At 46.1% G+C, this 14,269-nt stretch overlaps 1 protein-coding gene across 13 annotated transcripts in view; it reads left to right on the top strand.

Annotated features, from left to right (window-relative positions):
• PTPRT (protein tyrosine phosphatase receptor type T) overlaps positions 1-14,269 on the top strand; it is a 1,092,462-nt gene that overhangs the window by 916,962 nt on the left and 161,231 nt on the right. For all 13 annotated transcript variants that reach the window (XM_067708176.1, XM_067708171.1, XM_067708175.1 and 10 more), the window contains one exon: positions 7,418-7,553. In XM_067708176.1, coding sequence (XP_067564277.1) covers positions 7,418-7,553 — 136 coding nt within the window. The remainder of the gene's footprint in view (positions 1-7,417; positions 7,554-14,269) is intronic.

Here is a 14,269-nt window from a genome sequence, read left to right as displayed (position 1 = left end):
TATTGATCTTTGCTATCGTTTCCTTCATTTCTTTTTCATTTATTTCTGATCTGATCTTTATGATTTCTTTCCTTCTGCTAACTTTGGTGTTTCTTTGTCCTTCTTTCTCTAATTGCTTTAGGTGTAAGGTTAGGTTCTTTATTTGAGATGTTTCCTGTTTCTTAAGGTAGGATTGTATTGCTATAAACTTCCCTCTTAGAACTGCTTTTGCTGCGTTCCATAGGTTTTGGGTCGTCGTGTTTTCATTGACATTTGTTTCTAGGTATGTTTTGATTTCCTCTTTGATTTCTTCAGTGATCTCTTGGTTAAGTAGTGTGTTGTTTAGCCTCCATGTGTTTGTATTTTTTACAGATCTTTTCCTGTAATTGATATCTAGTCTCATAGCATTGTGGTCGGAAACGATACTTGATATGATTTCAATTTTTTTTAATTTACCAAGGCTTGATTTGTGACCCAAGATATGATCTACCCTGGAAAATGTCCCATGAGCACTTGAGAAGGATGTGTATTCCGTTGTTTTTGGATGGAACGTCCTATAAATATCAATGAAGTCCATCTTGTTTAATGTAGCATTTAAAGCTTGTGTCTCCTTATTTATTTTCATTTTGGATGATCTGTCTGTTGGTGAAAGTGGGATGTTTAAGTCCCCTACTATGATTGTGTTACTGTCAATTTCCCCTTTTTTGGCTGTTAGTATTTGCCTTATGTATTGAGGTGCTCCTATGTTGGGTGCATAAATATTTACAATTGTTACATCTTCTTCTTGGATCGATCCCGTGATCATTATGTAGTGTCCTTCTTTGTCTCTTGTAATACTCTTTTTTTTTAAGTCTATTTTGTCTGATATGAGAATTGCTACTCCAGCTTTGTTTTGATTTCCATTTGCATGGAATATCTTTTTCCATCCCCTCACTTTCAGTCTGTATGTGTCCCTAGGTCTGAAGTGGGTCTCTCGTAGACAGTATATATATGGGTCTTCTTTTTGTATCCATTCAGCCAATCTATGTCTTTTGGTTGGAGCATTTAATCCATTTACATTTAAGGTAATTATCGATATGTATGTTCCTATTACCATTTTCTTAATTGTTTTGGGTTTATTATTGTAGGTGTTTTCCTTCTCTTGTGTTTCCTGCCTAGAGAAGTTCCTTTAGCATTTGTTGTAAAGCTGGTTTGGTGGTGCTGAATTCTCTTAGCTTTTGCTTGTCTGTAAAGGTTTTAATTTCTCCCATCAAGTATAAATGAGATCCTTGCTGGGTAGAGTAATCTTGGTTGTAGGTTTTTCTCCTTCATCACTTTAAATATGTCCTGCCACTCCCTTCTGGCTGAAAGATCAGCTGTTAACCTTATGGGGATTCCGTTGTGTTATTTGTTGTTTTTCCCTTACTGCTTTTAATATTTGTTCTTTGTATTTAATTTTTGATACTTTAATTAACATGTGTCTTGGTGTGTTTCTCCTTGGATTTATCCTGTATGGGACTCCCTGTGCTTCCTGGACTTGATTAACTATTTCCTTTCCTGTATTAAGGAAGTTTTCAACTATAATCTATTCAAATATTTTCTCAGTCACTTTCTTTTTCTCTTCTTCTTCTGGGACCCCTATAATTTGAAGGTTGGTGCGTTTAATGTTGTCCCAGAGGTCTCTTAGACAGTCCTTGATCCTTTTCATTCTCTTTTCTTTATTCTGCTCTGCAGTAGTTATTTCCACTATTTTATCTTCCAGGTCACTTATCCGTTCTTCTGCCTCAGTTATTCTGCTATTGATCCCTTCTAGAGAATTTTTAATTTCATTTATTTTGTTTTTCATCACTGTTTGCTCTTTAGTTCTTCTAGGTCCTTGTTAAACGTTTCTTGTATTTTCTCTATTCTATTTCCAAGATTTCAGATCATCTTTACTATCATTACTCTGAATTCTTTTTTAGGTAGACTGCCTATTTCCTCTTCATTTGTTTGGTCTGGTGGGTTTTTGCCTTGCTCCTTCATCTGCTGTGTTTTTTTCTGTCTTCTCATTTTGATTAACTTAACTGTGTTTGGGGTCTCCTTTTCGCAGCCTGCAGGTTCGTTGTTCCTGTTGGTTTTGGTGTCTGTCCCCAGTGGCTAAGTTTGGTTCAGTGGGTTGTGTAGGCTTCTTGGTGGAGTGGACTAGTGCCTATGTTCTGGTGGATGAGGCTGGATCTTTTCTTTCTGGTGGGAAGGTCCACGTCTGGTGGTGTTTTTTTGGGTGTTTGTGGACTTAAGATTTTAGGCAGCCTCTCTGCTAATGGGTGGGGTTTGGTTCCTGTCTTGCTAGTTGTTTGGCATAGGGTGTCCAGCACTGTAGGTTGCTGGTCGTTGAGTGAAGCTGGGTGTTGGTGTTGAGATGGAGATCTCTGGGAGATTTTCGCCATTTGATATTACGTGGAGCTGGGAGGTCTCTTGTGGACCAGTGTCCTGAACTTGCTTTCCCACCTCAGTGGCACAGCCCTGATGCCTGGCTGGAGCACCAAGAGCCAGTCCTCCACACGGCTCAGAATAAAAGGGAGGAAAAAAAGAAAGAAGATAAAATTAAATTAAATTAAAATAAAGTAAAATAAAATGTTATTAAAATAAAAAATAATAATTAAGAAAAAAATTTTTAAGTAATAAAAAAACGGACAGACAGAACCCTAGGACAAATAGTAAAAGCAAAACTATATAGACAAAATCACACACAGGAGCATACACATACACACTCACAAAAAACAGAAAAAGGGAAAGAAATTTATATATCGTTGCTCCCAAAGTCCACCTACTCAATTTGGGATGATTCCTTGTCTATTCAGGTATTCCACAGATGCAGGTACATCAAGTTGATTGTGGAGCTTTAATCCGCTGCCCCTGAGGCAGCTGGGAGGGATTTCCCTTTCTCTTCTTTGTTCGCACAGCTGCCGGGGCTCAGCTTTGGATTTGGCCCCGCCTCTGCGCCTAGGTCGCAGGAGGGCATCTGTTCTTAGCTCAGACAGGACGGGGTTAAAGGAGCCGCTGATTCGGGGGCAGCAGCAGAGGCCGGCGTGACGTTGCACCAGCCTGAGGCGCGCCGTGCTTCTCCCGGGGAAGTTGTCCCTGGATCCCGGGACCCTGGCAGTGGCGGGCTGCACAGGCTCCCCGGAAGCGGGGTGTGGATAGTGACCTGTGCTTGCAGACGGGCTTCTTGGTGGCGGCAGCAGCAGCCTTAGCGTCTCCTGCCCGTCTCTGGGGTCCGCGCTTTTAGCCGCGGCTCGCGCCCGTCTCTGGAGCTCCTTTAAGCGGCACTCTTAATCCCCTCTCCTCGCGCACCAGGAAACAAAGAGGTAAGAAAAAGTCTCTTGCTTCTTCGGCAGCTCCAGACTTTTCCCCGGACTCCCTCCCGGCTAGCCGTGGCGCACTAACCCCCTTCAGGCTGTGTTCACGCCGCCAACCCCAGTCCTCTCCCTGTGCTCGGACCGAAGCCGAGCCTCAGCTCCCATCCCTGCCCGCCCCGGCGGGTGAGCAGACAAGCCTCTCGGGCTGGTGAGTGCCGGTCGGCCCTGATCCTCTGTGCGGGAATCTCTCCGCTTTGCCCTCCGCACCCCTGGGGCTGTGCTCTCCTCCGCGGCCCTGGAGCTTTCCCCCTCCGCCACCCGCAGTCTCTGCCTGCGAAGGGGCTTCTAGTGTGTGGAAACCGTTCCTCCTTCACAACTCCCTCCCACTGGTGCAGGTCTTGCCCCTGTTCTTTTGTCTCTGTTTATTCTTTCTTCTTTTTTCCTACCCAGGTACGTGGGGGGTTTCTTGCCTTTTGGGAGGTCTGAGGTTTTCTGCCAGCGTTCAGTAGGTGTTCTGTAGGAGTTGTTCCACGTGTAGATGTATTTCTGGTGTATCTGTGGGGAGGAAGGTGATCTCCGCGTCTTACTCTTCCGCCATCTTGAAGGTCCTCCTTTTCCACTCTTCGTTCTTTGTCTGGGTGACTTCATCAGCCCCCATGCTTCAGATACCATCTATGTGCATGTGAGTCACACAGTTTTACTTCCAGCTTAGGCCGCCTTTAAGAGCTTCAGACCTGCATTTTTAACTGCCTACTTTTCTAGAGTATCTTACAAGCTCTAATTGCCCCAAACACATATTTTCCTTCTAACTCTATTCCTTTTTAATTGTTTCTTGAACCTTTAAGTATCACCGTTATCCACCTTGTTACGGTCACCCTCAAGAATTCAGTTCTCTTTCCCTTATGCCCTGTATCCCGTCCATCAACCAGTTTTATTTATATCTATTTCAGGTAATTATCTCTTTTATTGCATCTTTCCATCTTCACGGCCATCACCTGAGTTCAATCAACTATTATCTCCCATCTGGATGACTATAATAGTTTCAAAATGCATCTCTCCAATCCACTCTGGCTTCTCAAAGAAACTGGAACAGTCCGTTGGAAATACAAATCTGACCATATCGTACCTCTATGAACAGCACTTAAACGACTCCCTGTGTTTCTTGGGGTATAAAACAAAAGCTCACACTGTGGCCTATAATGTCCTGCATGGACTGGCCCCTGCTGCCCTCGCCAGCTGCTCTCACCATGCTCTCCCTGCCTTCTCGCCCTCATCACGCCACAGTTCTTTCATATCTTGAATGCAGGCTCCTTGCCTCCATCAGACGGCTTTAGCCAGTGCTGTTGCCCATGCCGCCACTGTGTGCCTTTCTCGTGGTGCTCTATTTGCCTAGTTATAACCTGTCCTCCCTTGGAGCCCACCCCATGGGCCACTTCCTCCCGGAAGTGATTCATTTCCCAATTATGTGTCATGTGCCTTTCTATTGACAGAGTTGAAAGCTTCCTCTTATTGATTCTTTATTAATTCTGCTCCCTCAACCCCACTCACAGCTCATTGTAGGCTCTTCGAGGGCAGGGACTGTGCCTGTTTTGCTCACCATTGTGTTACTAAATGCCCAGCATACAGTGGGTACTTGTGATTATTCACGGAAGGAATGCAGTGTGACTCTCATTAGAACAAGCTAAGAACAGCGTTCCCAGGGTAACAGGATCCTCTCCGTGGCTTTGCCTTTGTGCCCCCAGTCTCTAGAACAGGATCTCCTAGCAGGCGTTAAGTAAAGTTCAGCCATTACTACATCAGTGAGTGAATGCTCCAGAGCCAGCACTTCCTCCAAAGCCAAGTAAAAAAGACTCTGACACTATTCAGGAAATTATGGTCTGAGGTGCTCAGCCTCCTTTATGCTTAGTCATGTTCTGTGTCTGGGGGACTAGACATATCTCAGAAATCTTGTCTCCAAACGTGAAAACGGGGGCTACTCGGGACTTGCCTGCACTCTGGAATGTGAGACCCGCCTTCCTATGAGGTTGGCCAACTCCGCCAGGAATTCTTTGGCTGTAAACAGGCAGAGCCTGCTCAGACCATCCTGCGATTTGATGAGCTGGGTTTGTCTCTAGCTGGTGAGGGAACCTGAATAAAATCCCTTATTTGTAAGTCCTTCCAGGAGAAGGATCTCTGACCCTGTTGATAGCATAGTTGGGCACACAGAACAGGGATGCCTAGTAGCAAATTAATGAGTGCTTGAATGAATAAATGAAGCAAACGACGGTGGTCCACTAGCCTTTCTGCCGTTCAACCATCATCTGTAAACCAGCAATGGGGAGGAGGGAGGCCTGTGCTAGACACTGGCTTTAGAGAGACGACTAGGACGCCCTCTCTGCTCTTGAAGACTTGCCGTTCCCACTAGGGAGACTTGGCTAAGTGAACCCAGTTTTTCTAAGTTACAAGAGAGTCTGGGGAAAGTGCTGTGGTAAAGGAAACACTTGACGCTCTTAATCAGGAAGAGGGGATGTGCCGGAGGACTGGTCTGAAACATCCCTGAGTTTGGAGAATCAAAATCATAGCTTATGGGCATTAGCATCCCTTCAACTCAGCTGGGTTCTGTGAACACATGGCTGAAGAAAAGGAGAAACTCAGTCTGGTTTCATGAGAACAAATGTGTGTGGGCAGAGATGTCATCCCTTCAGCTAAACATTAAACCACCACAGATGTTAAGGGGACACCAATTAAGAGCCAGATCCTGTGCTAACATGAGGAAACAAAGATAAAGGATGCTTCCTCTTGCCCCCGAGGAGCTTGCAGACCACTGGCGGAGACAGATGGGGAAACAAATCACTAATAACATCAGCACATTGAGATCTGTACCAAGTGGTACAGAGTGTTATCAGAATTTGGAGAAGAGAGAGAGGAATGCTCCTGGGGCAACCAGGGAAGGTGGTGTCACTGGTCATGGATGAGCTGATTCTGATGTGGTAGAAAAGTAGGGATGGGTCAGGGAAAGGATGCTTTGGATTTAAGCTGCCTCACATGAACATGGGATCATTGGGAAGAATTCACGGAGATGCTGGTCCAGGACCACACTCTAGAAGGCTCACACAGGTTCCTGGGATGAGAAGTTGCCTCTGTCCCTGGTGCACTGCATGAAGAGGCCGGGCTTAGGCATTCTTTGGCTCCTTACTTTTGCTATGGCATTAGCCAAGTGGTTGTCTGGGAGGAGAAGGATTGAGGGACTAGAGGACATGAAAGTTGAATTCAAGGCTTCTGACTTTTGAGACCTAGACTTACAGAAAACCTGTGTAATCCTGGCCCTGAACTTTATCAGCCATGTGACTTTTAGCAAGCTCCCTTTGTTTTCTCATCTATAAAATGGGAAAATCAATATATACTTTAGGGAATATTAGCAAGGATTGGCCAAGCCGGATCCACAAAACGGCCCAGCACAGGGCAGCACAGGGCAGAGGGCCCAGTTCTCAGTCTTCCTTGATGTGGACTCGAGTCAGTGTGTTAGTGGCTGGCAGAGCACGTAGCATCAGCATGAAATCCAAAAATGGAGTTAGCAGATATAAGCATTTTCTGAACCCAAGGCAATTCCCTTTAATCCCCACCATTTGTTTCCTATAAGGCACAAAATTTAAAAGTTATGTTTTTATCTTTAAAAATCCAGTGCTTTTCATTGTGTTACCCTTATACAAAGCTGTTGTTTTCGCCATTTACCTGAAAGAATTAATTAGGATTTGGAATAATTCCATGAACCTAAGATTCACACCATAGTTCCATTGTCTGATCCTAGGGACAAACCATTATGAGGGATAAAATTGTCTGCTTAATCTCACGGGAGGATAAGGGTTACCCTTATCCAGCATAGTGGTTGTGTAACCTTGGGCAACTCAGTTTCTCTGCATCTCAATTTCTTCCTCTACAGAAAAGGCTATAATAATAATAATTCAGTATCTCAAGGAATTAATCCTCAAAAGGGTTAAATGGGTCAATGTGTATAATGTCCTCAGCACAGTGCCTGGCATATAGTTAGTACTCAGTGAATGGAACCTGTTGTTGTTATGCTTGCGTTTAGTCACGTATGTGAGGCTTTTCAATTATCTTTCTTCTTCCCCTTTCCCTCCAAGGTGCCTCCACTCAGAATTCCAACACCGTGGAGCCAGAGAAGCAGGTGGACAACACTGTGAAGATGGCCGGCGTGGTCGCCGGCCTCCTCATGTTCATCATCATTCTCCTGGGCGTGATGCTCACAATCAAAAGACGGTGAGTTTTGGTCGCTGCCCTGCAGACCCTGTCAACCCCAGGGGGCCCCAACACTGCCATATGGCCAAGTCCGTTCTCTGCTGATGGCTTCTGAGCAGGGACCTTCTGATATAACTGTTGAGGTCCTGAAATTTGGGGCCAGCGGTGGCTCATCGTGTTGGTGTCTGAAGGGCATGTGTATCTGCTTGGCGAGCAGCCCCAAGACGGCAAGTTTCTTGTGGGGGCAGGGGTTCCTTGGAGTACCATGGGATTCCATGTGTGATGTGTCTCAGAGATAGCTGCTCTGTTGTGATCGGTCACGTCATCAAGATTACAGGGGAGCCCCGGGGACGCGGGTGAGCCCACAAATAGAGACGCAGGAAAGCAGTGCTTCGTTCCTTTCACCTTCATTCATCCTTGACTTTTCTTTGGTCAAGCAGCAGCATCCCAAGGGATAGATGCAACCTCAGCATCAAAGGGATAGAGCCACCTCTGATGGTGTGACAGCCCTGGGGGAAGGCTCCTTCTTACTCCACATCCCATAGAACCTTCCCAGCTGGATTGTTGCTGCTTGTCGCCTCTCAGCGGGATGTCCTCCCGGCACCTCTGGTCAGCGCGCACAGTTATCTCCTGTTGCGTGCATTGCTCATGAAAGCCAGGGTACAGGTTCTTTCCTGATCCCCCAAATTCATTACATCGGCATCTTCTGTTTATCAGACATACAGGAGGCCTGAAGACGACACAGAGGAGTTGCAGAGAGGGAGAGGAAATAGTCATTAGGGAAAGTTGAAGAATATCCGCTCTCGCTGTCCCTGGGTTACACGCTTATTCCTCCAAACAGGGGGTCCTCCTACCTTCTGTACCTTAGCCACCATGTCCCCGTGCCTATTGCCCATCTCAGTTTCAATGCCAGGATTCCAGCCTTGGTCTCCACCCTCCCACTCCCCAGACTGCCAAAGCAAACAAAACACTTATCTACATTATAATGAACTGTGCTGCAGCCTGCCCTGCCCCCAATTTAAAGAGACCGTTTAGTCCATTCTTCAACAAACTACTAACTCCTCAGCCTGAAGCTCTGGGTTTGGTTACTCAACAGAGTTCAGGACAAGCCCAATAATGAGGACCCGCACCTGCTTTCATCCCTAAGACAAAAACAGCTTGTGAAACTTGTTCCCACCAGAACAAAGGGACGGAATGCCCCAAAGACAAATTCCAGCTTCTACTCTAAGGAGTCCCATGAATATAAACGCATGAAGTAAACAAATGAAGACAGTGTCCTTATTTCCAGCCGTCAGTTTCGCTCTACAAGTAGTCGACCTTCTTTTAGCCGTTCTGGCACCAGAATGTCTCTGTGTGTCTCATGGTTCTGTTCAGAATCAGCCAGGACCCCGTTTGACCAGGACATCTTACTGGTAGGACCTGTTCTTTCTTGACATCTTTGTTCTGTAGGATCATTCCTTTACTCAGGCTCCCAGCAGAATGACTGAAGAGTTTCGGTTCTCGTCCAGCTACTGATTTTCTGGTGGGAGCGGCTAGGGAGGAGGGAGGGTCCATGATAATATTGGGGGTCCAGAGCCCTCAGAGTCATCATCATCATCATCTATAAAGCGAGGCCACGTTTTATGTCTGTGACAAGCTAGCTGCTGTTGGATGAGGCCAAACATGAGGTTTGATTTCTCTGGGGGTGAGTGAGCACATTGCACATGTAAGATCATTGACACGTTCTCGGAGTCACAGACGCTTTAGAGACAGAGGTGAGTTTGGGCCAGTCTCCCTGAAAAAAGTAACCAATTTAAGAGAATTGCATTCCTCTTTGATGGACCCTGAATGTTCTCATTCTTCGCCACTGATTTGTAAGTCAGATATGCTCTTCCAATTTTGCTCTTTCTAAAGCCTGACTTAACCCACGTCACCATTGTCTGCGAGCTTGTGAAGAAATTTCACTTCCCTCTCAACAGCTATTTCTGAAATGTGTGACTCTGGGAGGGAGGAAAGGGCTTTCTGTTTCCAGGCTGGCAGCAAGGATAAAGTGAACCCTTTGTGTGGTTTTGTCCTCTTCTGAGTGTCTTCATCATCTCTCGCCTCTATCAAAACCATCCGTCAGACCCAACCAACAGACCTCAGGTGATCACCATTTCTTTCCAAGAGGCAAAACTCAGATGTAGTGGCAGTGGGCAGGGGGTAGGGGTGCTCATCAGTGTTTGCATATACAGTATCTTTGGGAGAAAAGAAGACGTTTTTCTGGCCTAGTTGATGGTAATATTTTACAAATAGGTATAGGGGAAGGAAAGGGAAGGAGCAGAGAGGAGGGGAGGGGAGAGGAGAGAGGAGTAGGGGATGGGTCAGAGGGAGAAAAAGAGAAATTAAACATCAGCCTGCACTCTTTCCACTACCCCACAGTGTCTTCTGATGTCTAGAGGTACCCCCACCAAAGGACAGTGAAGAGCTTAATGGGCTCCTTTCCCTCTTCTGATCCCAACCCCATATATAAATATGGGGAAAACGTCACTGGTCAGTTGAGTCTGTCACTAACTTACTTACTGCTCACCAGAATGATGTCCACAGTCACCTAAAGGGCATAGATACGAAAGGAAAAGAAACCCCCAAATAATAGGCGAATCATCACAACTCAGGATCCTAGTGTCAGCATCTCTTCAGTGTCCCTTTGTGACCTAGAGTTAGTTCCTGCATCTAGCAGCTCTCAGAAGTCGAATGCCTGCCACACTCCCTGCTCTGGCTTGCGCTGGGTCTTCTCCCTAACCTCCACAGACATGGCCATGGCGGCTCCCTGTTTCCTCTGCTCCCAGTGGATTCAGCTGTCTCAAAGTCTTCCCCAGAGCTGCAGGCACATGTTTCCAGTATGCCCCTAGTTTCTCCATACAGGCCTTGAAGCGTCCCTGTCACTCTCCAAAGAGAGTCTTTCTCTTACTATTAGGTGGTGTGTGTGTGTGTGTGGGTGTGTGGGTGGGTGTGTGTGTGGGGGGGGGGGGAAAGTGTTGTTGTTGGTGTTTGGCTGTTTTATAATGGATGGAGGGGATCTTGAAAAATGCAAGGTTGCAAAAGGGGATATGAGATGCTGGTGAGCAATTCAAACAGAATTCCCTTACTCTTTGAAAAAGATGCAAATTAAACTTTAGACTTCTTTTAATAGTACCTTTGGCTGTTTGGACTGGGCTTCTTTGAATGCAGGACCATACAGAATCAGGGCTACATGGAGGTATGGAGGATTGCATGAGCATTTTAAGAAGGGAATCTGGAGCCCCTTCCGACAGAGTTAACAGCCAGTGTGGTTATAGCCAAGCTCATTGCAAAATAGTCATTCTTATGCTGTCACTGGATAATGGCTTCATCTTTTTCTCCTGGCTCTGTTGATCACATCTAGACCTCAGAACATTCTAAAATGGGTTCCCGCATGCCATTATGTAACGGAACGTACCTCCTTTTCATGAACACCCTGTTGAATCCTGAAAATAGAGAAAAGCTCTCATCACTGCAGTCCCGTTCATCTTCTTCCCTGACCTCCTCCCTGTAGAATTATTGAACATCCTCTCCCAAAGGAATGGGCAGCCAAGGCATCGTAAGGCCACCTCTCTGGTCCCTTGGTTTAATACCATAGGGCCCTGGGTGCCTTCAATGCAAATTCAGGTGGAAACCTCAAGCCTTAGCGCCTTCACTAGTGTATCTTGATGTTTGAAGGTGTTTCTTGGCCGCTCACATAGGGGAAGTTTGACATTTTAATGTTTGTTTGTGGGATATGGACATACAAGCCTACAAGCTTTCTGTCATCCGGTTTATTCCCTGGGACACGCTTCCTGAAGTCTGAGCACGGTCCTCCAAGGCTTAAGGCGTAGCGATGCACTTTTGATGGGGAAACACTGGAGCCAGCCTAAGCAGAAGTCTTTGGTAACAGTGTATCTCTACCCCAAGACTCGTCTGTATCCTGCATTAACCTCACCATCCCTTCTTACTTTTCAAATGTAAACTAGGCAACTTTTAGGGAGACAGTTTCAAAGTCCTTCGCCGCACATAGTTCCATCCACCCCCATCTCCTCTTCTCCTCTCCCTGCCCAGCTCTTCCTGGTACAGCCTGAACTTCCAGCCAACCACGCTCTGCCTGTCCAAACGGTACCTCTTCCAAGAATATATTTGGAGTGTCTTGAGTTTGAAATATGAGAGTCTACTTTGAGAGAATGTGCATCTCTTGGTGTACCTTGCTTCTCTGTGATTTGTGTCTGCACTCCAGTAGCTCCCAGTCTAATGGGTGTAGACATTCTTGTTAGCTGTGTACTGGGAAGCAGAAAAACTGGATCCAGATCTCTACAGCCCCATTTATCTGCTGCTAACCTTGGAGAAGCAACTTAACGAAGCTCAGCCTTTGCTTTCTCAGCTGTGAGATGCAGCCAGTCTCATGTAGCTGTTCTGAGGATCAAATGAACTAATGGCTGGGACAGGCTTCACTTCCTGTACCTGCTTACGTACAGGTAATGCATATATTGCATAATATCAACAGGGACATTCATCTCACACATGACCATCAAGTGTACCAAGCCAGCTCCAAACCCAGCACTTATATGTTAAAAGGCAGTGCTGCAATCAGTACACACACTCTGACCTAATTTGTTCATTTTCCATTTGAACTGCTGCCGTACTCGGATTTTAATCCTACAAATAATCATAGAGGGTAGGACTGTGGATACTCCTGTTTTTTGAGAAGAGGAAACTGAGGTTCAAAAAAGGTTTTTATGAGTTATCCAAGGTCTTGGGCAGAGTTGAAATGCAAACCCAGGGTCTGTGACTCCAGACCCCTTGCTGTTAACTTCTGTTCTATCAGTCCATGGAGACCAGTAGAAAATAAGTGAATCCTGGAATAGGACACAAGTGACCCAGGTTCAGGTATCATTTTCTACTGTTCTCTGCCTTGGTACATGCTATTTCCCTGAATCAAATGTCCAGACTTTTCTCTTCACCTGCAAGTCTCTTACTGCTCTCTAACTCTCAGCCCCAAGTTCTTCCAAGTAGGATTCCTCCAAGTGTTACCTCTTCCTTGAAGTCTTCCCACAAGCCCTCCGTCCTAGGAGGATTCAGTGATCCTCCCCCGCGTGCAGCCGTTGTGCCACATGCATAGACTTTCAGCCGTGTACTTATCACACAACATGGTGGTTGTAGTTTTGCTGGACTGAAAACAAATGGCCTGGGAGGGCAGGTCCTCTGCTTTGGCCCTTTCTTGCCAGAGCTCTACTGCCCTGTATCATCTGCTCCTGGACATCTACCCTCAAAGTTTTTATGGTCAAAGACAAAATCATCACCTACCCACCAACGTATTTCCAGTCATGTGTCCCCATCTTAGTGAGAGGTACTACCTCTCATTCCATCAGCCAAACTAGTGGGATTCCATCACCCCAGTGCTTTTGAACTTGAATCTTTACATGCTCTTGGTCGCATCCTCTCCCCTCCCCGTCTCCACTGCCTCTTCCCTGGTGCAAGCCTCTATAGCTTTGTTCTGTGAGTCTCTTCGCCAGCCTCCCTGACTCTGGCCCCACCTCTCCAGCCCATCTTCCACACTGTAGCCAAAGTGATGTTTGAAAACTAAAACTTGTACTCCCAAACCTGCATTCTAAAATCCTTCAGTGGCTTTTCCTTCCCTGTAACAGCGGTTCGTAGGGTGGAAATAAGGCAAGAAGCACATACTTACGTCACCTGAGAGCCTTGTCGAGCTACGCTGTCCCCTTGCTCACGGTGATTCTGGCAGATTTCCTGAAGGCTCACCCCACACTTATACCTTTGCTTGTGAAGTTTCCTCCTCTTTCAATGCCTGTGTTCCTCATTTCCATGTGACCAGATACTACCCATGTTTAAGGTCTAATTTAAAAGACACCTTCTCCAGTAATCCCTTCTGACCTTCAGTGTAGACTCAGTCTCTTCACCGTCTGGATCCCCTCCATGAGGATCCAGGTTATGTTCCGTCTTACGTTTGTTATTTGTACTCACATCTTATCTTCTCCACTGGACCGTCAACTGTCTGTTCTGATTCATCCTCATCGCACATGTGCCTTGCAGATACTTGGGATTCCCTAAAAATGTGTTGAATCCCAGTAAAATTAGAACAGATGGGGCCCAGGATTGCACTGCATCTCTTGGGCAAGAAAGCTTCACTCAGAACGCAGATCCAGATATCACGCAGATCCAGAACGCAGATCCAGAACGCAGATCCAGATATTAAGCATCAGGGGTGAACCCAGCCCTGAGGGGTGTGGAGGAGGGTCAGGCCGGAAGGGCAGTATGTGAAAGATGTCCCATGGTCTGAGACTCAGAGAACACACTGTCTCTCCAGGAAAAAAAATAATGAGGCAGTAGGAAAAGCTAACTACTGGGTAAGCTGAAGAGGCAGGGCAGCTATTAGATTGTGCTACAGGTCACAAAACTGACACATGTGGAACTTAAAGAAATTGCCCCAAATCACGTAGCTAGTAAGTGGAAGAGCTGGGTCTGAAACCTGGCCAATCTGATAAGAGAGTCTACACTCCTAACACCATCTCACCTGGATGAAATGTAAAACAGGATTTGCTGATATGCTGAATTGTGTGACATCATTTTGAATGGTTCGTTGAGGTAGGAAAGCAGCCCCCAATACATGTGTTGATATTATCTTGTTCTGTCCACCCCATTCTAAACTGCTCCTTACTCCACACCCTGAAGAGTGAATCCTCCTTCTGTTTGCACTCACTAGGGGAGCCGCT

The sequence above is a fragment of the Pseudorca crassidens genome, chromosome 15 (assembly GCF_039906515.1).
Source record: "Pseudorca crassidens isolate mPseCra1 chromosome 15, mPseCra1.hap1, whole genome shotgun sequence".
Taxonomy (NCBI): domain Eukaryota; kingdom Metazoa; phylum Chordata; class Mammalia; order Artiodactyla; family Delphinidae; genus Pseudorca; species Pseudorca crassidens.
Note: the sequence above shows the minus strand (reverse complement) of the source record. Positions and strands in the feature narration are given on the sequence as shown.